Genomic DNA, 25,429 nt, shown 5'->3' with positions numbered 1-25,429 from the left:
CCTCCCTGGGGCTACCTTCTCTGCTAGTCTGTGAGGGGGAGGTGGGGATATGGGTCCAATCCGGAGAGGTCCCTGGCAGCATCTGGTCCCCAGACGCTGGAGGCCTTTCCTGCCCCTGGAGGAACCAGGCCCAGAGAGGGGGAGGGGCAGAGCTGAGACTTGCGTCTCCTGGCAGCCAGCCCAGGACCTCGCCCCTACTTTGCCCACGGCAGGTGGGGAGACTGAGGCAGACAGGCCATGTCCCTGCATGGCACGGGAGAGGCAGGAAGTGCGACAGGAGGGTCTTTTCCTGGTTGGTATTTAGAGCGCTTTCCTGCTTCCTCTTCCCCAGGGCAGATGGCGTGCAACTGAAAACTGCCCGAGGGCAGGGGCTGTCTGTCTTCTGCTCACCCCCACCCCAAGGGCCAACCTCACGGCTGGTCCCCTGGCCCACAAGCTGGTACACAGGCTCGTGCCCCCACTGTGTGCCCATCTAGGCCTACCCAGGGTCAGGTGGATGTGGGGGGCCCCAGCCGGAAGGAGCGGCCCCAGCCTGTCAGAAGCTCCCCAGGCTGTCAGAAAAGGTGAGGGTAGTGGACTATCTGGGCCACAGTTGCCCAGAAACTTCTTGGGGGAAGCTCTGAGCTGACTCTTGGAGACTCCAAAGTCAGCATTTCCCCAAGAGGGTTCATTAGGGATTTAACACGAAAAGAATCCTGTGAACCAAAAAGACTGGGAAATATGAGCTGTGTTTAGTCCAACAAATTTCTTTCCTGCAGGACTTCTCAGAGCCTTTATTTGCTAATGTGCACAGGGCACCTTTAAAGGAGGAGGAGGAGAATGTTCAGTTGCATTGCCTGTGACCAGACACTGGTGTGGGTTTGTGGCCACGTGTGCACAGCTTCTCACGGGCCTCACCATTGGGCAGAGCACACCTCAGGAAACGCAGGGTAGGGTTAACCAAGAGCCTGGGCCTTGGAGTGGGGCGGGTCTGGGTATGGATCCCTTCTGTACGGCTTCCCAGCCAGAGGGCTTGGGACAAGCAGGTTAGGCTCCCAGAGTCAGTTCCGCTGCTGGAAATAGAGTGAGAGCGTCCCCACCCCCACCCTGGGGAGTCAGGGTGTTGGGACATTGCCCCAGCCCATTCCCAGCAGGTGCTCAGTGCTTGGAAGCTCTCTGAGGAGGGTGGCCTGAGGGGACAGTCAGGGAAGCCAGCCTGGCTGCTGTTCTGCCGCCTCTGTGTCTCCGGCTGGGTTCAGAGGTTGCAGAGTGTGTCTTGAGGGCTGGGTATTATGCTTTTTCTCCTGTCAGCAGGCCTCGAGGGCTTGGGGTGGGGACCAGATGCCCCAGGGAGCTCATGCCAGAATGGGTCAGCAGCCACTCCCTCAAGGCCCAGCTGGGCACCACATGGGGGTGTCAGCCCATGTGGCTGCTCATGGCCCCAGAAAGCAGTCCTGCGCTGCTGACCACTGTGCTCTCCACCCCCAGAGTCCCGGCCACTTCCAGGGCAGAGTGGAGGACCCTCCCCAGTGCTGTGGCTGGTGACAGGGTCGGGTGGAAGGGAAGGGGCACTGCCGGGCCCACTGCCAACCTGATAATGCGGGTCATCTCAACTTGGGTCCTTTGTGCCAGGTGCTGCCTCAGTGCTCGGCCTGCGTCACCCCCCTGGGATCCCCTCAAAGCCCTGTGTGGTCAGAATGGGATCCTCCCCTTTTCAAATGGGGAAAGTGAGGCACAGAGAGTCTGAGTAACTTCCTCTAGATCATGCAGCATAGACATCATGGACCTGAGACTCATTTTTCTTTTTCTTTAAAAAAACTTTTAATATATTTATTTTTTATGTATTCACGTATATACATAAACATGTACACACCCATCCCAACACAATGCTAGGAGCATATCTTTCCATGTTGATATATTAAACCTATAGTGTCACTTTAGTTATCAGTCACCTTATATTGCCCTTTGAGTTTTTCTATTAGTGTCTTTATTTTTTCCTTTATTTATTTAAAAACCACTTTATTGAAGTATGATTCACATACAAAAAGCTGTGCATGTTTAACGTGTGCAACTTTCTAAGTTTGTAGGTAAGTAGATGCCTGTAAAACCATCACCACAACCTATGCCATCAACCTATACATCACCTTCAAAAGTTTTTTCTATTAAAAACTTTTTAAAAATTGCACAAGCTACATTATGACTTTAGAAACAGAAACTGCAAATGAAGAGAAGATTTGTTCACTTTGTCAAAGCGACAGTTTTGTTTTTTGCACGTCCTAGCTCCACCCTTATCCATTTCAGGCATCAGTGTTACTACCATGTGGATTTTTCAGAGGATACCCGGTGACAGTAAGGTTCAATGCTGCACCCTTTTTGACAGCTATGTAGTATTCCACTGTGAGGATGTATGGTGCTTTATTTCCCCAGCTCCTGACTGATAGACATATTGTTTGCGTCTTTTGCTATTACAAATAATGTTGCAGTGAATAATTTGTACATATGTCATTTCATACACGGGAAAGTGCTTGTAGGAAAAATGACTTGAAGTAGATTCACTAGGTCAAAGGTATGTGTGTATATTGGTGACTTCACTAGATATGACTTAATTGGCTTCCCGGGGTTGTGCTGAGTCACACGCCTGTCGGAGGTGAGTGTGGGTGAGTGCTTACTTCTACCCAGCCTGTCCAACACAGATTTATGAAACGCTTTGATCTTTGCCAGTCCGATATGTAAAAATGGTTTCCCATAATTTAAAAAAAAGTTCTATTACATGTACTGGGGTGACCTTATTTAATAAAATTGTATAGGTTCCATAGTAGTTTTAATTTGCCTTTCTCTTATTATGGGCGAGGTCAGCTTCTTTCCAAATGTTTGTCATTGGTATTGCCTTTCTGTGCACTTCTATTCATAACCTTTTCCCCTTTTTCTGTTGGGTTATTGGTCTTTTTCTTTTTGATTTATAGGAGCTCTTTACGTATGAGGGAGATTAACTCCTTGTGATTCAGAGTTACAAATGTTTTCCTAATCTCTCACCTTTTGATTTTGCTTCTGCTAGTTTTTACTATGTGGACAACATTTTTTTAATGTAATCAAATTTATCAGTGTCTTCATTATGGCTTTTAGGTTTTGTGTCTGGTTAGAAAAGGCTTACCCACTACAGCATTATATGAGAATTCTTTCGTGGTTTCTTGCCCTCTTGGGCAATCATCCTGGTTAAAAATATGAATCCTGCTTGCTCTCTCTCTTCTGGACTCTTGCTGTCTCTTGAAACAGGCTACTAGTAATGTAGAAGTTTAGACTCGAACTTACCGCTTTCTCACCATCTCCAGTTCCGTGGTTACTCTGGGTTATAGCTGCCTGCGGGTTTGTGAAATGGCTGTCCTCTCCCACCCCCAACCCCCACTCATGCCTTGCTGTTACCACTGGACCTGCTGTCTGGGTGGGCTGTGGGGCACCCACTGTCCTACAGCCTGGGCAGGACTAGTGTCACGTCAGGTCCCCGAAGGCCAGCTAGACTTCCCCTTTCTGTTCTTTCCTTATCAAGGGGAAAGGGATCAGAAATGTGTTAAACACGGGTGTGACAATGTTTCCATCCTAAAAGGGGAGCCTAGTGAGGGCAGTGCTTAAAGGAATGAATCGCTAATGGTGAAATTTCAGGCAAGAGTAGGGAAAAATACTGCTGTTCTTTCCAATAGGGGCCCCTGGTTGATTGGCTCATCAGTTAATAAGCACTGTTGCCTGATCACCCACAGTGTGCAGAGCCCTTGCAGACACCTGGGAGCAGGGGGCACTGAGGTCTCTGTCTTCTGGGAGCTTGTGCCTGGAGCAGTTTCCTCTTGGCACTTGGCCTGGGGCTTGGCACACAGAAGGTACTAGTGCATATCTGTTGAAGGGATGAATGTGTGAATTCTTTCCAAATGTTTGATGAATGAATGGCTGAACTCTTCCCAGGCAGTCACTAACCGTCATAGATTTGGCATCGGAGATAGCAAACCGATTTATTGTCCCTGGCAGCTGGAGCCTTGGGGGTGAGGGGTAAATGAGGTATTTGAATTTTAAAGGGGAAACTGATTTAGGGTAGTGCTTAATCCAGGGGAAAAGCAAAAGATTTTGGGTACAAAGAACAATTCCCTCCCCTCCCCCGCACCCCGAATCAGCCCTCTGGGGCCAAGTGGCAACACCCAGGCTGTCCCCCTGTTTTTCTTCAGTCCTTTTCATTTTATGATTCTGCCTCCACTCCCCACCCAGCCCAGAGCTGGACCTCAAAGGTCTGACATAACCACACCTTTGTAAGAGGGGAAACTGAGGCCCAGATCAGGTGAGGGACTTGCCTGATTGGTGGCAGAGCTGGGACTGGAACACAGGTGTCTGCACCCCAAGACTGGGCAGCCTGTGGTCCCTGGGGGTGGGTGAGTCAGCCTGGGGGCTCTCGGGGAGCAGAGAGAGCTGCTGCCACCATTGGGGGACTCACACCATTGGTGGCTCTGCAGGCTGTCCGCAGGAGGTCAGGAGATGAGGCGGGGGTCCCTGGGGCCTTGCCCCCTTTGCACCTCTGCCTCTCCAGTTGGGACCCCATGCTTGGGCCTCCTCGGCTCTGGGAACTGACTCTTCTTTCTGGGCTCATTTGCCGTTTGTCCCTGCAAACTTGGCCTGCTGACCATCATCTGCACCTCACTCTCCCCCCAACGTGGGTGTCAGCCCCCAGTTTACCGATGAGGAAAGTGAGCCCAGAGTATGAGGTGACTCTGCCACTCATATGGCCAATGGTAGCAGAGCTGGCATTTGAACCCGGACCTCCGCCCTCCCTGGTCAGCTCACTTGGGGACAAGTATGAGGCAGCAAGAGCTTCCTGTTCTGAGGGAGACCCTCCTTCTTCTGTTTTCATTTCCTCTGCCCTCCTTCCTCACCAAAGCTGCCCTGCTTGTTCCCCACCCCTTGGCCTGGTTCAGGATTCCAGCTCGTGTGTCCCTCCCATACCCACCTACCAGGGCCCAGCTGCAGGACCCAGACACAACTGCTACCACCACAGTTTGGTGAGGCAGGTGCTGGGGCATTTGACAGGAGTCTGGGAAGGCCTCCCCAAGTGGGGGACGTGCCTGGGAGGGAAGGAGGTCTGGCAAATATGTGGAGAGGCCTGAGGCCTGCTGCCCTCCGAGGGACAGAGAGGCTGGTGTTAGCAAAGGGGAGGGCTTGCAGGCCAGGGGCTGGCAGCCCCATGAGGTTTCCTGGGTGCCCTTCGTGCCAGGCACATGCCGGGCAGAGCAGCCTCTGGGCTCTCCTGAGGGAGATGGCTTTAACGTGAGACTCCCTCAGCAAATGGAAAATCTACCTGTGAGCCAGCCCACTGAGTGCTGGGCCGGCCTGGGGGCGAGCCTGGGCTCCTGAGTTTTCATCTCCAGCACTGTGGTCGTCCTGCTGGGGTGTGGGCACAGGGACCTGGCCCTCGGGGCCTGAGTGGGGCTCCTCCCTGCCCTCCCACCCACGTCCCAAGGCCTCCACTTCCTCTTTCTGAGGCCACCAGGGCCCCAGGCTATGTGCAGTTCCGAGGCTGGCCAGGGCTGGGCCAGAGGAAGCAAGGCTGGGGTTCCTGCCAGCACCACTTGGGTGAGGAAGTGGGTGCCCTGTCTATGAAAGCTGGGGTGGTCTAGAACTCCCCGAGGCGTGTGGTGGGGCTGAGGTACTGCCAGGTCAGCCAGTTTCGCTGGGGAAGGATTTCCTCAGCTGCCCTGAGGGCCCAGTCCTGCCATCAGAATTGGAGGTCCCAGTGCTCAGTTTCCAGCAGCAATTCTGGCTGAGGAACCTGGCCCCCTCCTGTTAGTATTTGGCAAGGAAACCACAGATAGACCTGCCTCATTTCTAGGGAAGGGAGAAGACGGTGGGGGCTAGCTCAGAGGGCTTCCTGGAGAAAGAGGCCCTCCTGGATCTTGTGGCTGAGAGAAGGCTGCCTGACCTTGGCTCTGCAAGGCAGAGGGAGGTACCTTGATGGGGCCCATTTTGACCCTTACCCTCTGTCCTGGGCCTTGAGGGGAAAGAGCAGGAAACGGTCGTCATTTTGTGACAGAAGCTCTGTGGATGTCCGCTTCGTGAAGGTGATGGGCAGGACGAGAGGTGGACCTTGATGGCCTGTGTTCAAATCCCAGCTCTCTTGTACTAGCTGTGTGACCTCAGGGAAATAGCTGAACCTCTCTGTGACTTATTTCTCACATCCACCTACAGGGCAGGTATGTGGATGGAAGGAATCCACAGTGCCCAGCACGCAGTAAGCGCACAATAGATTTTGTTTATGGCATTTCCTGCCCACTCTATCACAGGCCCTGGGGCTGCAGGGAGCTCAGAGCCCCCTACATGGCTTGCGATGGCTTGCGGGGAGGAGACTACCACTGGTATCCATTTCTACCTAAGTGTGCCCCTGAACTCCCTAACTCCTCCCCTGGGAGGGGTCTCAAGAGAGGATGTGGGAGCCCTGCCCCCAGCCTCCTGCAGCCTCAGGTCTTCTCCAGCCTGGTTGGGCCTAGACAGTGACAGAGATATGGGAGGCGTTCCCTTCCTGGCCATTCCCCTTCCAGAGGAAGTCCTAGGGCTGGCTGTGTCTGCAGGGGCCCCCTCTCACCTCTGACCTAAGTGGGAATCTCACCCCTGATTCAGCAAACTGGGGCTGGAAGTCCAGTGTGGACCTTGAAACTCAAACTGGCTTCAGCTGAAAGGGGCATTGCTGTCCCATCAGATGCAAATATCTGGAGGTTGCTTGAGCTTCAGGTAGAGCTGGATCCAGGGGCTCAAGGGGGTATTTTCAGGCCTCTTTTCTCTCTAGTTCTCCATGTTGGCTTTAGTCTCAAGTGACGGCCAGCAGCTCCAGGCCACCAGCAAAGACAGCCCATTTCCCATGGGTCAGCAAAAGTCCCAAAGAGGATTCTCACTGAGATGATTTTGGTCGTGTGTCCATCCTTTAGCTCGTCACTGGGGCTTGGGAGAAGCTATGCTCATGAGCCAGACCTGGGTCACGTGGCCGCTGAACTAGGGGATGGAGAGTGGAGGAGAGTGGAGCAGCAGAAACAGCAAAGACCCTCCCCCAACCAGATGCTTGGAGGTGCCCCTCCTCTATACAATGGGGATACTGCCCCCCACCCCCCACCAGAGTTATTGTGTGATGGTTGTGACACTGAGGGACCCTGGGACTGCAGTTCCCCCAGGTAAAGGGGCCGCCACTCTCCAAGTGCACATCTCTGCTGTTGGTCTTTGGGGTTCAGACGGGGCAAGTGGGTGGGGGTGGGGGAGGGCCAGGAAGGGGGGTTGGCTTGACTTAAGGTAGGACTGATAACAGAAGGAGTGCTCAGTGGTCGAGAAGAGCGCCCCAAGAGGTGATGAGCTCCCTGTCACTGAGGTGTGCAAGCTGAGGCTGTAGGGGCATTTGTGGTAGACACGACAAAGGTTTCCTTCATCCAGGGCCTCGGAGGGGCCTTTCTGGCTGCCAGCTGAATTAGCGGCCAGCAGAAGAACTGGTGATTGAGCAGAGGGGCCTTGAGACCTTCCCTGGCAGAGGGGGACCAAGGGGTCTCATTTTGGGGGTGGCTCCTGGAAAGGAGCTGGGCTGTGGAGATGTCCGGTGGTGGTGGTGGTGGTGGGGCGTCCCAGGCCATCTCTCCGGGAGTGATAAATGCTGTCTTTCCTCCCAGCCTTCCCTTGCCTTGTTCTGCATGTTCCAGAAGCTGGCCCAGGTCCCCGGATAGGCCCAACGGCCCGTGCAGTGCTGTCCATTGTCTGCCTCCTCTCCCTCCTGCCGTTGCCCGGGAAGTGGCCTAATTAGACCTCTGATAGGTGTGTTTACCAGTCTTGAGGTTTCCACAGACCCTCCAACTGGCCCCTGTCTCTGCGTGCCTCGCTCAGCCAGTTTTGTGTGCCTGGAAGGGCACGTCGGTGTCTGGGGTAGAAGGCACCATGGAATGGGTGCTGCACATGTGTGTGTGTGTGTGTGTGTGTGTGTGTGTGTGTGTGTGTGTTGGCTTGCCTTGGGGATGGAGCAGCTGCTGGGCTTTTGGCCCCAGGCCGGAGGGACAGGCAGTGTTGTGTATACTTGTGGCAGCTGGTTTGATCCCGAGACCTGCTGCTGCTGGGAAGAGCCCAGTGGGGAAGCCCCTCTCAGTTCAGCAAGGCAGGCAGCAAAGCTAGGTAGGAGCGCTGTGTGATCTTAGGCAAGCCGCTCTACCGCTCTGGGCTCAGTTCCGCATCTGTGAAATGGCTGTAACACCTTGGCCTTCGCAGGTTATAATGATGAGAGTGGATGTGTGTGCAGGCCCCTGGTGTGAGAGCATCGCTTCTGTGACGCCTGCAAACAGCTGAATTACCGGTGTGCTGGATTGGGGGCTTCTCAGGGCAGGGACTTTATCTTGTTATACAAACCCGACAACACAGGGCTGGGCATATACGGTTAGTACTCGAAAAATGCCTCTTGTGGAATAAAAACTGGTTAGTCCAGACTTAGAGGTTGTAAACTCGTTGGCTGTACCACTCAAATTTTTTAAAGTAGCTGACAACATTTGAAAATTGATATTTCACATAGAAATCAGATTTGTACCTTGTCTAAGCACTTTGGGTACTTTGGCAGCCTGGGGTCCAACCCCCGCTGGGTTGCAGGTTAAACCGGTACCAAGGCTCATGGATACCTGCCTGCGCCTGGAGGGAGTAGAAGGAGACAGGACCCCTGGCAGACAGTCCCTCTGGGCCCCAAATATGTGGTTTTTCCATTTTGCTCTTGGGCGGGGGGGGGGGGGGGGGTGTAGAATAGTAGCTCCTGGAGGAAATAATGCCTGAGGTGACTCCTGGATTCAAGGCAACCTGGTTGTCATAGCCACGGGTGCTCACCAGGGGCTTCCCTGGGGACTTGGGGACACTCTATCCTGCTCTATGGTTTTCGGGGCTGTGGACGCCTTTCCTTCGTAGCTTCTGAGAGCAGTCATTGACGACCTTCGTGACTGTCCTGGTTCTTACCACGCCTTGCTATCCCCGAGGCAGGTCCAGAGGACATTGGGAGCTGAACTCCTGGTCCAAGGCTGCTGGGAATGCGGCAGCTGCCCCCCAGCCCCGATCACTGTGTCTAGGAATCACACAGTTTGGCATAACTTTCTCTGTCGGGGGACTGGGAGCCCCAGGGAGAGAGAGCCAGCCCAGCACACAGGAAGTATAGTGCGCCTGGTATGCCGTAGCTGTGACGAACAAGCCATTTAAGAATAAGTGAATGAGCAAATGACTGAATGGTGCCAGGGGACACGGGAGCTCATCTGGGCTGAGCCTCGGAAGCCTGGGGTCTGCTCCCAACTTTGTCACAAAAGGTCCATTGTGTTCCCTCTCCAAGGTTCAGGTTCCTTTTCTATGAAGTGGGGCTTGCAAACGTCTTAAATTCTCATCAGTGGGCCCTTTGTAAAGAACACAGTCTTACGTGGAAACTTAACATAATAACACAGATACATGGGGGATCCTCGGGCTGAAGTAGGCGTGGGGGTCTGAGACACAAGACTAGCTCAGTGTGCTCGTGACGTAAGGACCATTGAAACAGAAGAAAGCCTGCACAGATGCCCCCACACACATGCTCCTCTGATCTATGACAAAGGTAGCTCCGCTGAAATTCTGGAGGAAAGGATGGTGGCTTCAGTAACCATTGCTGGGACAGATATCCACTTGGAAAAAGGAAGTGAGACTTGGTTTCTGCCTCACACCATACACAAAAATTCATCGAGATGGATCGAAGACCTACATGGGACAGTCAAGCCTCTACAGCAGCGCTGTCCGGTAGAAGTTTCTGGATGCCCAATATAATAGCCACGTGGCTGCATGTGGCTGTGGAGCACTTGAAATGTGACTGGTGTGACTGAGGGACTGAAGTTTTAACTCATTTTAATCAACTTTAATTTTAAAGAGCCACACATGGCTAGTGGCCAGTGTGTCCGACTGTGCATTCTAGGAAACATGGGGGACTAGCTTTATGACCTCAGGGTGTGCAAAGCTTTAAACAGGACCTAAAGGTTAGGTTCAGGTTAAGGCTGGCAAATCAGACCCAGGGCTGTGAGGCCTGGCCCTGCTCTCCCCTGAGGCCAGCCCTTCCCTGACTCGTCCAGGTCAAATCTGGTTCTGCTTTGTGTCCCCACAGAGCTGAGAAGCACACGTGTCTGGTCAGCCCAGCCTGGATGCAAAGGAAGATGCCGGTGGTGCAATGAGCAAGGCCTGGCAGTGGAGCAGGCAGGCCCCACGTTGTCCATGGAGCTGCAGGCCGAGAGGGCCACTCCCCAGCCCCGCCTGACCGACTTGGACAGGCCAGAGGCCTAGGCCCACAGGGGAGGGTACCAGCAATCAGATGGTCCCCAGGCCGTGGGGTCTCCCAAGTGGACTGCTGGGTGGGTGTGCCAAGGCGGAAGCATGCCGGCCAAGGGGTGCTACTTCCTCAATGAGGGAGAGGAGGGCCCGGACCAGGACGCGCTCTACGAGAAGTACCGTCTCACCAGCCAGCACGGGCCGCTGCTGCTCACCCTCCTGTTGGTGGCCATCGCCGCCTGCATCGCCCTCATCGCCATCGCCTTCAGCTACGGGGTGAGTGCGGGCAGCTCCTGGGTGGTGGGGCTTCTCTGGGGCTCAGATCTCAGCTCTGATGCTCAGTACCTGTGAGGCCTTAGGCAAGTCAGTATCTTCTCTGAGCCTGAGTTTCCGCATATGTAAAGTACTACGTTCATTTAATTTTGCAGCCTGGGATGGTTTTAGGTATTACATGAAGGTGGCCAAATTACTACCCTTACTTTTTTCCACAATGAACTTTGATTCTATTGAAGGCCATGGTCAGGGATGGCCTGTGCATCACTGTGCCATTTCTGGTCCCATGGCAGATATTATGAATCGATCGCAGAACTCCTTTTCACAGAGCCTGTCTGTGGTCTCAGAATCCTGGTCAACAAAGCCCTACAGGCAGACACCACTAACGCCCTCTCTGACCAAGGCCTTGCCCTGCCACAGCCACGACGTGCAGCTGTTCAGCACTTGGAATATGGCTACTATGGCTGAGGAACTGATTGTTAATGAACGGACAACTAATTTTGAATAGCCACATGGGGCTAGGGGCCACTGTGTGGGACAGCAGAATACTAGAAGACAACATCAGAGTGTTGGCAGGGTGATATGTGTGAAGTGTCTGGGACCCAGTCGGTGCTCTGGCGCGCTGCTTGTGTCTCTGTGGATATAAACCACAGGGCATTTGTTTTGTCATTCAACAAAGAGTTATTGAGTAACTACTGTGTGTGGGCTCCCAGATCAGCCTCTGCTCCTGGAGCTTAAGAGCCACTGGGGCACACCAGGTGCTATCCCTGCTGCAAACCAGCTTTCCTGTGAGCCCCCGCTGTCACACAGCTGTCCCTTTGCTCCAGCTCTTCCCCACCTGGGGCAGCGTTGCTCATCATTTTCCCCTAACCGTCTGTTCGTTCTTTAAGAGTCAGAGCAGTGGCCTCTCTTCCAGGAGGCTTTCCACAGCTTTGCTCCTGAACCCCTACACCTGTCTCCTGCAAGTCTATGCACAGCACCTGGGGGGCCTGAAGAGACCTGATGGGGAGGGAGTGGGGAGTGAGACATTGGCAGGGCTGGGCTGCGAAGGGTGCTTAGGGCCCCACAGGGGACTGGGGAAAGGCATTGGTGCCTGCATAGACCAAGCCTGAGGTCAAGAAAGAACCTGGTGTTCAGAGGGGGATAGATATAATACCCGCCTGGAGGAAGCCTCGGGACTGCCCAGGGGAGGCTGGACAGCCTAACCTGGCAGGCTTTCTGGAGGGGGTGGCATCCCCTGGGGGAAAGCCTGTGGCATTTCTGTGTATGTTTCCCCTGCCCAGGACCCCTCCAGCCAGCAGGCTGTCTTGGGGACGGCGTTCTTCACACTTGCCGTGTTCGTGGCTCTCTACGTGCTGGTGTATGCCGAGTGCCTTGTCCGGCGGTGGCTTCGGGCCTCGGCATTGCTCATCTGGGCTTGCCTCGTGACGCTGGGCTACGTGCTGGTATTCGACTCATGGAGGAAGGCGGCCTGTGCATGGGAGCAGGTAACAGGCAGGGAACCCTGGGGTCACTGGGGGCTGGATGCTGCCTGCCAGCTGTGCCCTCTGGGCAGCAGGTCCCACTGGAAACTGGGCCTACATTTCGTGTTCTTGGTCCTGGTTCTTCCCGCTCCCATGGCTGTGTTTCCGAGACTTAGGGTGGGCCTTGGGCTGATCTGTTAGTTCTCTGTGCCGAGGAGGTGGGCTATCTGGCTATGGTGTTTCTGGGTGGACCCTCATTGGGGGAAATAACACATCTCCAGCTTAGAGAGGCAAAAAGGCACGAATTGGCTCATGTGCCAGGAAAGGCTGAGGGGTCCGTCCTGGGGCTCTAGTAGGGGGCACGTCCTGATTTCGCTCAGTTCTGCCTTTCTCTGAGTTGTTTCGTTCTTGGCAGGCTGTCCTCAGGTTGGGACAGAGATGGCCGCAGGGCTGCCCACCAGCCTACCCACCCCAGCTGAAAGAGAGAGCCTTTTCTCAACCAGCTGGAGTCGCACTGGCCTGGCCTGGGTCGTGAGCCCAATCCTGGAGGGTCACTGCTGCCACGCGGTGGTGTCCTCTGACCTGTGGGCCTGGTCCTCCACACTCCTGGGCCTGGGCTGGGGTGAGGCTCATGAGAGCCATGCTAACTGGAAGCTCGGGGAGGGTGCTGTTCCCAGAAGGGGCGGATGCTGAGCAGGTGGGATCACAGCCAGCTCTGAGAGTGAATGGGCGGGTGGGGCTGTGCTGTGCAGGTGGCAGGTGAGTGGGCCCCGCCCCAGCCTTCCGGTAATTACCATACCTGTGGAGAGATAGCTGTGGACACTGGGCAACAGGCGGGAGCTCCCTGACTCATGCCCGAGGGCCTGGGGAGGCTCGGCCTCGGCCTTAGGTAATAAATCAGCTCGTAGGAAATGATGGTAAAGCTGGCTGGGTCTGACCCAGAAGCAGATTTTGACTTATTCTTATTCCATTGCATGTCCATCACCATGTCTCGTCACGCAGGGGAGTAGAGGGGACTTCCTGAAGGCACAGGGCACCGGGTGGCCTGGCCTGGCTGCTGAGGGGCTCAGGATTCAGATTTCTGGGGCCACCCCCAGGAGACAAGAGGCTGCGGGCCCAACACCTGCTCAGTCTGGGCTGTGTCCTGAACCTCATGACATCCTGTCCCCAGGTGCCCTTCTTCCTGTTTGTGGTCTTCGTGGTGTACACACTGCTGCCCTTCAGCATGCAGGGGGCCGTCGTGGTGGGGGTCATCTCCAGCACCTCCCACCTACTGGTGCTCGGCGCTCTGATGGGGGACCTCTCGATGCCCAGCATGCAGGTGGGGCTGCAGGTGAGGGACCGGGGGAACAGCCGAGGCCTCTGGGCGGGGGCTGGGCTTTGGGCAGAGGGCAGCCAGGCCCGTGGGGGGAGTTGGTTCTGAGGCTTCACAGCCTTGTTTGCAGACAGATGGCCTCAAGGACAGGCTTTCTCCGGAAGCTGGCCCCTGGGTGGGCCACCCGGCCCTGTGGCCTTCGCTTTGCTGGCCTGTGGTACCTCAGAGGCTGAGCCTCTCACTTGAGATCTGGCTCTCGGGCCCCTTCCTGGGTGCAGTGCACTGTTGTGGGTGAGGCCTGTTCCCGAGGTTTTGCCCACACAGTCCCATCCTCACACGTCTGGTGTCTTTCTATTGAGTGAGTGAAATGTATTCGTTGTTAGTAGTCACTTACTCTTGTGTTTGTCTCCTGACTGGGCCTGTATCTGCTCTGGGAGGTGGAGGCTGGAGCTCTGGGCAGCCAGGGGGACAGTCTGTTGTCCTTGGTGTTCCTCTCGGGCTCTGGGCGCTGCCTCCCCAGGAGTGACAGTTTCCCTGGTCTCTGGGGTCCGAGCTCTTCTGGAGTAGGGTATGCCAATGGGTGCTGAGACGGGCCCAGGAGACCAGCCCTTGTATGGGCCTCAGTTTCCCTGCTTGCCCCAGGAAGAGTGCAGCGTGAGTGGGTTGGAGGTCAGGAAATGGGGAGGGGGTGCTGTCACCAGCCCACCAAGGGGGCCAGTGCCCCAGGGGTGCAGGCCAAGCTGAATGCTGCGCCCGCCCCACCCGCCCTCAGCTGCTGGCCAACGCTGTCATCTTCCTGTGCGGGAACCTCACGGGCGCCTTCCACAAGCACCAGCTGCAGGACGCCTCCCGCGACCTCTTCACCTACACTGTCAAGTGTATCCAGATCCGACGTAAGCTGCGCATCGAGAAGCGCCAGCAGGTGGGGTTTTCTGCCTCGCCCGGCCATCTGCCAGACTCCGCGCCACGCTGCGTCCTTTCTCTGTGGACGTCAGACTCTGGTTGAGCAGCGTGTGCATGGGGCGCATGGCTGGACACACTCGCAGGCCTCACCCGGGGGCGCTGCCGGGGGCGCGGGAGGATGTGTACCTGGCGGGATGGCGGCCAGCAGAGAGGGCGGCTGTGGTGGGCAGGGCAGGAAGGAGGGCAGGAGAATGGAGGCCCGGGAGGCCACGCCTGGGGCTGACGTGGCCCTGCCTGTCCCCGCCGGTGCCCAGGAGAACCTGCTGCTGTCCATACTGCCGGCCCACATCTCCATGGGCATGAAGCTGACCATCATCGAGCGGCTCAAGGAGCGTGGCGACCGGCGCTATATGCCGGACAACAACTTCCACAGCCTCTACGTCAAGCGGCACCAGAACGTCAGGTGGGTGGGGGCCGGGCCTGTGTGCACAGGGTCTCCCGGGGAGTCGGGGCAGGCGGCCCCCCTGCCCTCCTGTGTCTCCAGAGCTCTCTCCGCCCATAAGAGACCCAGACCCCAGCTCACTCACGGATTAGGGAGAGGTAAATGCAGGCCCCTGACTGGGCCTCGGCCTCCCCACTGGTTTCCCCAGGGGCGGGATCGGATTAGGTTGGTGCTGAGGGAGATCCATTAATCCCCTAAAGTTTTCAAACTGCACAGACGTGACTGTTGGGAGGAAAAGAGTCCTTTCCAATGATTCTCAAAGGGGCACAGGACCCTCAAAGGAGGTGAAGGCCCCCAGGGCTTGGTGACCGCCAACAACCCCTGGTCCTGACACGTCTTCGGCTGACTCGAAGGGGCTGCAGAATCTTACCTGAATGTGCCAGCCTGAGTGAAGTGTAGATGTGGGTGCTGCCAGCTCCACCTGGTCCTCTGCCTAGAGGCTCAGTCTTATGCCCGAGGTTGGCCCGGCTGCCTTCTCTCTGGGCTGTGGATGGTCCAGAACTCACAGACTCTGGAGCTGGGCAATCTGGTACAAATTCCACCTGTGGCTTTCCAGGCAGCCTGAGCATCCCGGAGCCTCAGATTGCTCATCTGTAGACTGGGAGTCCTACAAGGGTAGTGAGAGGACTAGACCTGTGTAAAGTGTTGGGTGTAGAGCTTTGCTTGAGGGAACATGGAGTCACATCTCACCAGGGAGTTTAGTTCTGAAGTCTGTGCAAAGGTGAAAATCCAGACCCAGGAAAAAAAGAACTTCTGAGGTTCCAGAGCCCTCTCCACCCAGAAGAGCACCATTTAACGTCTGCAGTGATGGCGCCTGGGGGTGGGAGTCTGAAGGGCCCCTGTATACACACCCTGGAGTTCGCCTTAATGGGAAGGCTCTGGAACTTTGTTTCGTCTTTATGGCCGGAGCTGCTCTCCCGTGAGGAATAGCAGGAGTGACTGGGGCTCCAGATGGTCCCCGTGCTCCTGCAGCCCCCTCCTCCAGGGAGCTGGCTCTGACCCTCTCGCTGGCCCCGCTCCACCCCCAGCATCCTCTACGCGGACATCGTGGGCTTCACGCGCTTGGCCAGCGACTGCTCCCCTAAAGAGCTGGTGGTGATGCTGAACGAGCTCTTCGGCAAGTTTGACCAGATAGCCAAGGTGAGCACACTGGCCGGTGCCCCCCTCCCCTTTGCAGATGGAAAAGGCAGGAGTCCCCTCGCATGGCACCCACGGGGCGTCCTGTGCGCAGTGCTGTGCCAAGGTGGGCACAGGGCGGCCCGCGCTGAATTTTAGCCATCAGTCGGCAAACGCTCCCGAGGGCCCCATGGTAGAAGTGGGGGTCGAGTGGTGGCTGAGGCTGCTAGAATCCTGTCCCCCAGATGGCGAGGCCGGTAGGGAGACTGACAGTACATACCAGGGGATGCACAGGGTCTGGGGACCTGAGAGCCGGCTCTGGAAGGCTGCCTGGAGGAGGAGGCTCCAGAGCTCCAAGCTCACTACACAAGGCCCCAGCCTTGGATCCCTCACCTGGGGGCTTGGGAGGCCTGTGGAATGCCAGGCCTACCCAGAATCTGCCTTTTCACAACATCCCAGGTGAATCCTGTGTACATTAAAGTTTGAGAAACCTAAAAAGAGACCTGAAGGGGAAATGGAACAGTGCTGTGGCAGAGGGAACAGCATATGCAAGAGCCTGGAGTAGAAAGAAAGCTCAGTGTGCTCATGGCGTGAAAGTAGCTCAGTGAGAATGGGACTGAGTGGGAAGGGGACAAGGTCACAGGGTTAATCATGCAAAGACTTGCGGGCTCAGGTGAGCAGTGGGACTTGACCTAGGTCCTGGGATCAGGGAGCTGGCAAGGGGAGTCTCTAGGGCATAGCCTAGGGCAGAGAGGTCTGGAGACCAGACAGGGCTGTTGTGTCTTTTAGAGCAGCACTCAGCCTGGGGGTTGGGTGTGTTTTTAGGGGGAGGGGCCTCAGTTTTTCATTAATTTACATAATGGTCCCAAGCCCTGCTGAGTGGCAGCCCTGAGCTCCAGCCTACCCTCAACTTGCTCCTGGCCTCAAGGTATTATGGTTTGGAGTGGGGTGCAGGGGGCAGAACTGGGGAATGCCTAGCCCAGACTCAGGTGGTCAAGACAGGCTTCCCAGAAGAGGTGGCCACTAAGTAGAGACTGAAATGTAAGATTTAAGGCCATGCCTCTCTATCTTGACTGCCTATTTGAATCATGTGGAAAGCTTAAATAAAACAATACCCATGCCTAACCCATGAGAGTTTTTAAGAGCCTCCCAGGTGACTCCATGTGCAGAGAATCAATGGTCTAGAACTTGATAGAAAGAGTCTTCCACACTAGGAAGAATTTTTTATGGTCAGAGCTGTTCAATTTTAGGAGGGACTGCCTGCATGGGAGTGGCTCCATTTCAGAGGATGAGTTTCCCGTTGCAGGGGGTAACCAAACTATAGTTCGACACTCCTGGCCAGGGGTGCTCTGGAGAACAGTCCCCTACTCCTGCAACCCCCTCCAGGGATTGCAGACCGAGTGACTCAGAGGGTTTCTCTAGTTTGGAGCCTTCCTTTAAGAGCTTCCTTCTTTCATGACTTCTAAATCAGCGGGTGGGAGTTCCAGAAGTTGGGCCATATGTGGGGCTAGGGGTCAGGGTCTCAACCACAGCCGGCCCTTTTCCTGCCACAAAGCCCAAGGACCTGCCCTTGCCCTTTTAGACGCAGCCCTGCCTCTGTGGCAGACCCAGGAGACAGTACAGATGGGGACAGGAAGGCTGTTGGCAGGTGCCAGCCTCCTAGTTGGGGCGTCCAGTCCCTGGGCAGAGACGGGCGGGGCTGGTTCCAGCCTTTTCTCCTATCAGCAATCAGATTCCAGAACTGTGACTCCTGAGAGGAAGACCTGCTCTGGAGTGTCACATTGCATCTGGGCTTGGGAACCCATCGCCCCCAACACACTCCCAGCTTCCCCAGTTTGTCAGACAAGGAATTACAGCCTGGGGAATGTGACAGCAGACTAGGTCCAGAGGGCAGGCCTGCGCCTGGCCCCAGGGGACGTTAGGGCAGCTGGAGTCCTGCTGCTTTCTAGGAAAGCCACTCTCCTCACACCGCTGGGCCAGGCCCTTTGTAACTCAGCATGTGCCAGATGGGGCCCAGCAGGAAACAGCTGGCACACACTCAAATGGAGTCATTGGAAGAGGGCGTAGTGAAGGGACGGCTCAGAAAGACATGGCAGGTACAGGGACCTAGGGAGGGATGGTGTTCTGCCTGGTCATTGACGCTGGGCCATCACCCCAGGCCTGATCTGCAGGAGACCTGGACACAGAGGATACCTTGGTTCCAGGAGGGTGCCCGGGCCTTTGGATCCCTGCAGGAAGGAGCTGGGGTGTAGCCCCCGCCTCTCTCCCCATCAGAAGCCAGAAGGCGAGGCTGCCTGCGAGGCCTCCATGGGTGGGGGGGAGTGGGACTAGAACCCACACATAACTCCATCATGTTCCTGAGAACCCCACCCCTGAGGCCTTGTATGTGTAGCTACCTCTGCCGAGGGCTTACGGAGGGTCTGGTGGCTGCAGAACCACCCTAGATGGAACCTCAAACAGACTGGGCCTCCCTTCCCCCACGGACATTTTCCTGTATGATCTCAGCCTCTCTCCTCACCTCATCTTTCCTGTCTTTTCTGCCCCGACTCCCCAAACCCGGCAGCTCTAGCAGCATAACCCCCTCTTGGGTGACCTTGACACCTGCCACCTCTGTCTTGTTTCCCCTTCTGGCTCCAATTCAGCTACGCTGACTGCTGTGCTGTGTCTCAGACAGCTTCTGGGCCCAGGCCCTTTGCACATGCTGCTTCCTCCTTCTGCCTGGAAGGCTGTTCCTCCAGATGCTGGCATGCCTTGCTCTCTTGGTTCCTCTAGGTCTTTGCTCGAATGTTAGCTTCTCTGAGAGGCCTTTTCTGGCCTCCTAGGAACTTCCGCTCCGCTCCCATGCCTCATTTCCCCTCTTAGCACTTATCATCATTGGATGTCTTTAGATTTTATTTATCTAGTTTGGTGTCCAATCCTGCCACCAGTGTGTGAGCTCCAAGATTGTAGGGACTTTTGTCTGTTTTGTTCACTGCTGTGTCCCAGTGCCTGGGCAGGGCAGGGCACACAGGTACTCAAGTACTGCATGGATGAATGCAACAAAGGGGGCGCCTCCCCCAGAGGCACTCAGGTGGCTACCCTTAGTAACACGTTTTTGCCACTGATGCTTGGCATTCCTCCTGGAGAGCCCCCGCGTCCCGTCCTTTCGCCAGGCCCAGGAACAGCTACTGGTGGCTGGTACCCCAGGAGGAAGCCCCTGGCAGGGAAAGAGCCTGGTTCCCCTGGAGGGTGTGGGGAGGTAGCGGGCCTGTGGGACCCTCGGCCACTGGCTGACCAGGCCTCTCCCTTGCCCTATAGGCCAACGAGTGCATGCGGATCAAGATTCTGGGCGACTGCTACTACTGCGTGTCGGGCTTACCCGTGTCCCTGCCCACGCACGCCCGGAACTGTGTGAAGATGGGGCTGGACATGTGCGAGGCCATTAAGTAGGTACCATGGACAGGTCCAGGGTGTTGGGGCCTGTCCCTGCAACGGCCCCTCCTGCCTCCCAAGGCATGGTAGGGAATGCATTGTCCCCATCTTGCAGATGAGGAAACTGATGCTCAGGGGTACAGGTGGCTTGCCTGGAGCACTCAGCTGTCTGTGTGCATCCCTCCGACTGGGTCTCCGAGTCCCACAGAACGTCAGAATCTCAGAGCCGGGGGGGCGTGAGGATGGGCAGCCGGGCTCTCTTCCTCCTGAGTCTAAGTAGCAGCGGGAGGCACTTGCAGACTTGGGGACCAACTCCACGGCTCCATCTGCTTCCTCCCCACGAAGACCTCAGAGTAATGGGACCGGCCCTCAGAGCTGCAAGGAGACCCCCAGCCTCCTAGGGCTCCTTCCCACCAGCATCGACTCCCCTCAAGGTTCTCTGGAGCCCCAGCAGCAGTGGTCTGGAGAGGCACCCACCATGGGGGTGAGGTGGGTGGTGGTGGGCTGAGCCCAACTCACCGGTGTCTGTGCGGCTGGGCTGCCTAAAGGGGCACAGATGCGTCCTGAAATCGCACCAGAAATGGCAGGAAAAACACTGGACATGGCGTTGGGGTTCAGGTTCTAGCTTGGCTCTGTGTCTGCCCAGGCGACCTCAGGCAGGTCCCCCTCCCCCATCTCAGTTTCTTTCCCGAGAATGTGTGGAGGTTGTGTAGGCCCCTTCTGCTCCTCTGGCTTTGGCTCCGCAGGCTTGTCCATCCCCAGGCCCGTTGGTGGACACATGGCGCCGTCCGCTCCCTGAGCCGTCACACTCTTATCAAAGGGACCGAGAGGCACTGCTCATGTTTGGGGGTGCCCCATGTCCCGGCTGTTTGTCCTGAGTGGTGCTATTTCCCGGAGAAGACCCCCAAAGGCTGGCCCTGTCTTCTTCGTCACTGCTGGGTTTGGGGTGGTGCCTGGGTCCCCTCTACAGACCCTGGTAGCCTTTGCAAACCCAGCCAGGGCTGTGGGCTGGGCAAACACCCAGTGAGAGTACTTTATAGGCCCTTCAAAATGAGCTGCAGTGACTAATGACACTTGGAATTCCTCCTCCTCCTCGCAGCCTTTGCACGTGGGGGTGGCCACACCGATTTGCACACTCCCACACACAAGGTGCTCAGTTCCTTTCGAGGAGGCTGCCCCATCAGGCTGGGCACATTTGCTTCTGTGAGCTGGGCTGCCCCGTTCCTGCACCCTCCCCTATAACCCTCGCTCTGCCCCCACCCAGGCCATGCCCCGTACCTGGGACCTCAAGTCTGTCCTAGGCGTTAGAGCCCCGCCAGCACCGCAGCTGGGGTGGGGTGACCGCACTGCTCTGCCCCAGGCAGGTGCGGGAGGCCACGGGTGTGGACATCAGCATGCGTGTGGGCATCCACTCGGGGAACGTGCTGTGTGGTGTCATCGGGCTGCGCAAGTGGCAGTATGACGTGTGGTCCCACGACGTGTCCCTTGCCAACAGGATGGAGGCGGCTGGAGTCCCTGGGTGAGGCTCGGTGGAGAGCAGTGGGGTCAGAGGCTGGGGGCCGGCTCTGGGCTGGGGGTGTCAGGGTGGGGTCAGAGATGGAATTAGTGACCTTGCAGTGTGGGGAGCCAGCCTGCTTGGGCTCCAGCCTGCTCGGCCCTGGCTGCTGTGCATCCCCAGGTGGGTGCCAGCCCTCTCTGGGCCTGGCTGCTCTGTCTGACTCGGTTCTTCTCCAGGCGGGTACACATCACAGAGGCAACACTGAACCACCTGGACAAGGCGTATGAGGTGGAGGACGGTCACGGGCAGCAGCGGGATCCTTACCTGAAAGAGATGAACATCCGAACCTACCTGGTCATCGACCCCCGGGTAGGAGGCTCAGATGCAGCAGGCTGGGGGGCTGGCTGTGCTGGGCAGAGACCCCACGCCCCAGGGGAGGGCCCTGTGGAGGGAGAGTGGTTTTCTCTTCAGGGCTGTGGAGAGGTGTGGAAGAGGCCTTCTCGGGGTAGCTCCAAGGCCCTGGGCAAGTTCTAGGCCCCCCGTAAGAACCACTCTGGCCCACACTGTTCTTTTCTGTGAAATGGGAATAACAACAGTGCCTACCTCACGAGGAGAAATCGCTAATCTGAGTGAAGCTCTCACCGCGACCTGGGCTCATCAGAAACACTCTTGAAATAATAGTCTCTATGAGTTTACTTTCCATGAGGTTGTCACTAACTTCTGGGATTTTCAAAAGACACACATTTTGAAAGCGTGCTTTGGATGAGACTCAGAAAAGCAGGGAATGGCCAGGGGGCCACTGGGCAGGGCCTCTGTATGTCCTGGGCTCTGGCCCGTGGAGTCGGCCTGGCTGGTCCATGCCTCCATCTTCTCCATCAGGACCCCACGGTGGGGGAGGCTGCTGGGCTGCTCCCAGCCTGCCCCGCGCCTGTACAGGCCATTCTTCCCCGCCCCAGGAGGCCAGTCTGTCTTGTAGCTGCTGGTGAATCATCCTTGGGGCTTGCTCAAGAATGTCAGCCATGGCAGGCTCTTCCAGCTCCCTCTTACTTTGGCCTATCCTCAGGGCTGGCCCGACTACCAGTCTCCAGGGAGTGCGGGCCAGCCTGTGATCCCCCCACCCCAGCATCTGCTCACGCTTCTCTAGCCCATCCCCCCATCTCCTTCAACCTCATCCTGCTGAGGTCCCCCGGGGCCCCATGTCCGGGGGTCCAGAGTTAACATCTGGGAAGCCCCTCCTGGGTACCTTGCGCTGCTCCCCCCACCATCCTGGAATACAATGCAGCCGTTACCCTGTACCGCATAGCTCTGGGCCCTGCCCTTTTCTCTGACCCCCTGCCTCCCTCCTGAGCACACTTCACCCCAGCCTGTGCCATCCTTGTGTCCCTCCACTGCTGGGCTCTTCCTTCTGCAGAACCCTGTCACTGCTGCTTCCTCCTCCAGAGCCCTTTTCCCTCTGTCCCAAATGCTCCTGTTTCTCTCTCCTTTTGCTTGTCAGGGTGAGCTCCATGTAGGTGGGCTCAGGGGTCCCCTCCTCCAGTCAGCCACCCCCATGCCTCGCACAGGGCCTGGCGTGGAGCCACCCTGCGGGCTGCCAGATCCAGCAAGTACAACTACAAGATGCCCAGTCAATAACCTGTTCAGTAAGATGTGTCTCGTCCAGGGTTTAACGGGGCAGCGCTGCCGCCCACACCCACCTTTGCTTAGTATTAGTCATTCTCATTGTTGAAAATGCAAAAGGCATGAGGGGCGTGTTGTCGAAAGTTTCCTGTGCGTCCTCGTCCTCAGCCAGCATGCCCCCCTCAAGGGTGTATGTGATTTCTTGAGTTCCTTCCACAGAGACCTCTGTGCCCATGTAAGTAGATTGAAAGGTTCACATCTGCCCACGTTGCCAAGCCAGCGGTGGTGAGTCCCCCCGCCACCCTAGCGTGATTTTTCAGGATGACACCCCCTGAACATAAGTCCCCAGGTGGTACCGTACCTTCTCCACCTGACCACACCTTGCAGACCTTCCCCTGTGTGTGCACAGGGGACGTCCTCATTGCTTCTCACAACTGTGCACGCACCACCTGTGCTCAGGTGGACCGCCCTCCCGTGTGCACGTGGGGGTCCTTTCCCATCTCGGGCTTCCGGAGGCTCTGACTGACACCGATTGTGACGTGTGGAGGGCCACCTGTGGACAGTCATCTGTGGGCCGTGAAGGTTGCAGGGGCCCACTTCTGAACAGGCATGTTTTCACTCAGAACCAATATATCTTTAGCACATGTTTACCATGTTCCCCCTGAAAATAAGACCGGGTATTATAATAATTTTTGCTCCAAAACAAACATTAGGGCTTATGTTCAGGGGATGTCATCCTGAAACATCATGCTAGGGCTTATTTTCTGGTTAGGTCTTATTTTTGGGGAAACACGGTATTTCCCAGGAAGCTGGGGTGCCCGGCTTCCTTACCCTAGGAGAGAAGTGCCAGCGACCTTGAACTTGAGCCGCTAGCTGGGTGCTGTGTAGGCAGAGCTGCTGGCAGTGGAGGGGGAGACCGAGACATACGTCCATCCCCGTCGCAGGTCACAGTGCATTTTTGGACCCTGGAACTCTCACAAAGGCCGAATTCCCCGCCATCCTCTCTGGCTAAGCAGAGAGACGCCTGTCAGTGATTAAAAATGTTTCTATTCCAAAAGGAGGCTAGACGTTTCCAGAGAAGTTGCTGCTCTTGGCTTAGCGGGTGTTTGTGGCTATAGGTGCTGGTCCATGTGGGTGTTTGTAGGGACCCAAGGAGGTGGGGACTCCTGGAGGCCAGTAGTGTTAGGGGGGAAGGGGCACTCAACAGGCCTCAAGATGGCCCAAGCTTGTTTCTGGTGGTCTTGGGGGTCTTTCTCATCCTTCCCCCTTTCCCGGTCCTGCTATGCATCCCTCGCCGGGATAGATCCAAGGTGTGTTGTTCTTACGGGGGTGGAACACGAGTGGAGGAGGCAGGGCCCTCAGTTAGGACCTGGCCAAGCCACCCTGTCGTTGGCACAACCACGGTAGGCCCATGGCAAGTAATGGACCCGTGCTGAGGTTTGGGGGTCACATGAGTGGAGTTCCCTATAATGGTGCCCTGAGGGGTTGGGGGCTGGCCCCTCAGTGGGACGTCTCTTTGGGTTGCTGGCCAGCACCCCTTTTCCTCCCACTGCTCCCCACAGGAAGGACATGTGCTGGCCACATGCAGGTGGGCAGGATGCCAGTGGCTTTCCTGGGTGCTGTCTCCCTAGGGTGCCTTCATGGAGAGGGGCAGATGGGCTCTCAGGCCCCAAGCAGTGTCTGGTTTCAAGGAGCCTCACCGGGCAAGGCAGGCCTTAGGGCTTCTGTCCCTGGAGAGGCAGAGAAGGGTGTGAGGGGCTGTGCACAGCTGTGTGTGACTCGTCTCCCTCACTCGGGGAGGACTGGGCCCCGAGCTGGACAGGGCCCCGAGGGGGGCCACCCCTCCAGCCAAGCCAGGGAGAGCACTGGGCTTCAGCCAGTCCCCAAGGCTGCAGACCGAGCAGCTCTTTTGCCATTTTCCCTTTTGGCCAGATGGGCCACGCTCCAGGCAGTGTTGTGTTTCAGGGACCAAAAGAGGAGGGGTGGGACATGCCATATCTGTGTCTGCCCACAGAGCCAGCAGCCACCCCCGCCCAGCCAACACCTCCCCAAGCCCAAGGGGGATGCAGCCCTGAAGTTGCGGGCGTCCGTGCGCATGACTCGCTACCTGGAGTCCTGGGGGGCCGCGCGGCCCTTCGCACACCTCAACCACCGCGAGAGTGTGAGCAGCAGCGAGACCCCTGTCCCCAACAGCCGGAGGCCCAAGGTAGGACTCGTCCTCCAGAGAGCTGCAGCCCGGGGGTCCCTGCGAAGGGGGCAGAAGAGCCTATGCTAAAGGGTCCTTCCTGTCTAGCCTCACTTTCCCCATCTGTGAAATGGGCCATGTCTCTGCCCTGCCTCCCGCCTGGGACAAGAAGATGCCTGGAGAATGCCCAGGGTGGCTGCAATGTCCCCATCCTCCTCATTCCCCTGACTGAATTCAGCTTTGGGTCAGGACGCCTGCAGCTGGGACAGTCCTGACACCCTGTCCGCGCATCCGGGACAGCAGACCTAGTCTGGGGATGGACTTCCTGCTCTGCGTTCTGGGAAATAAGAGTCTTCTCTCCTCCCTTCCAGGCCATCCCCTTGCGGCGTCACCGGACCCCCGACAGGTAGGTGTGCTGTCCCCTGCCCCTGTTAAGCTGTGGTCTTCCTTCCTGGCTGGCCTTGCCCCAGTCACCTCCTCTAGGCAGGCTGCCCTGACCAGCCTCTGCCAAGGAGGGAAGCTCTGCGAGGCCCAGCCCTGACCATGGAGTTGCCATGGCTAGGGTCAGAGTGTTCCAGGAGCCAGAACTTCACAATGCTTGAGTGCCTGTTGTGTACCCACCCAGTACCGGGGTCAGTGGGGTTCTTGTGAAGGAACCGTGTGGGTCTGAGGAAGAGGCATTGACTGGGGGCCAGGAGTCTACCCTCTGCTTCTTGCTGGGCAGTGCTGGGTGATGCTGGGCCTTCACTTGTGCTCTCTGGGCCTCATTGGGACCTGCCTGTCCCTCCACCATCCTGTACGAGGCTCTGGGTGCCCCACTCGGGTGAGTCATCTTGTCCACGCCCCTCCCTCTGCACATGTGGAC

The 25,429-nt window shown here is 56.8% G+C and overlaps 1 protein-coding gene across 11 annotated transcripts in view; it reads left to right on the top strand.

The window, feature by feature from the left end:
* ADCY7 (adenylate cyclase 7) overlaps positions 1 to 25,429 on the top strand; it is a 65,564-nt gene that overhangs the window by 28,308 nt on the left and 11,827 nt on the right. For 9 of the 11 annotated variants that reach the window (XR_016022111.1, XR_016022110.1, XR_016022109.1 and 6 more), the window contains exons 2-12: positions 10,121 to 10,557; positions 11,838 to 12,041; positions 13,189 to 13,350; positions 14,105 to 14,254; positions 14,550 to 14,698; positions 15,766 to 15,877; positions 19,151 to 19,278; positions 20,625 to 20,783; positions 20,999 to 21,131; positions 24,394 to 24,585; positions 24,936 to 24,970. Coding sequence is in view for 7 of the 11 variants with exons in the window: in XM_088800357.1 (XP_088656483.1) it covers positions 10,387 to 10,557; positions 11,838 to 12,041; positions 13,189 to 13,350; positions 14,105 to 14,254; positions 14,550 to 14,698; positions 15,766 to 15,877; positions 19,151 to 19,278; positions 20,625 to 20,783; positions 20,999 to 21,131; positions 24,394 to 24,585; positions 24,936 to 24,970 (1,595 nt within the window). In the remaining 4 variants the exon portion in view is untranslated. The remainder of the gene's footprint in view (positions 1 to 10,120; positions 10,558 to 11,837; positions 12,042 to 13,188; positions 13,351 to 14,104; positions 14,255 to 14,549; positions 14,699 to 15,765; positions 15,878 to 19,150; positions 19,279 to 20,624; positions 20,784 to 20,998; positions 21,132 to 24,393; positions 24,586 to 24,935; positions 24,971 to 25,429) is intronic. The other 2 variants (XR_016022112.1, XM_074314921.2) reach the window with 1 other exon arrangement.

The sequence above is a fragment of the Rhinolophus sinicus genome, chromosome 8, assembly GCF_057876585.1.
Source record: "Rhinolophus sinicus isolate RSI-liver-muscle chromosome 8, RSI-T2T, whole genome shotgun sequence".
In the NCBI taxonomy this organism is placed as follows: Eukaryota; Metazoa; Chordata; class Mammalia; order Chiroptera; family Rhinolophidae; genus Rhinolophus; species Rhinolophus sinicus.
Note: the sequence above shows the minus strand (reverse complement) of the source record. Positions and strands in the feature narration are given on the sequence as shown.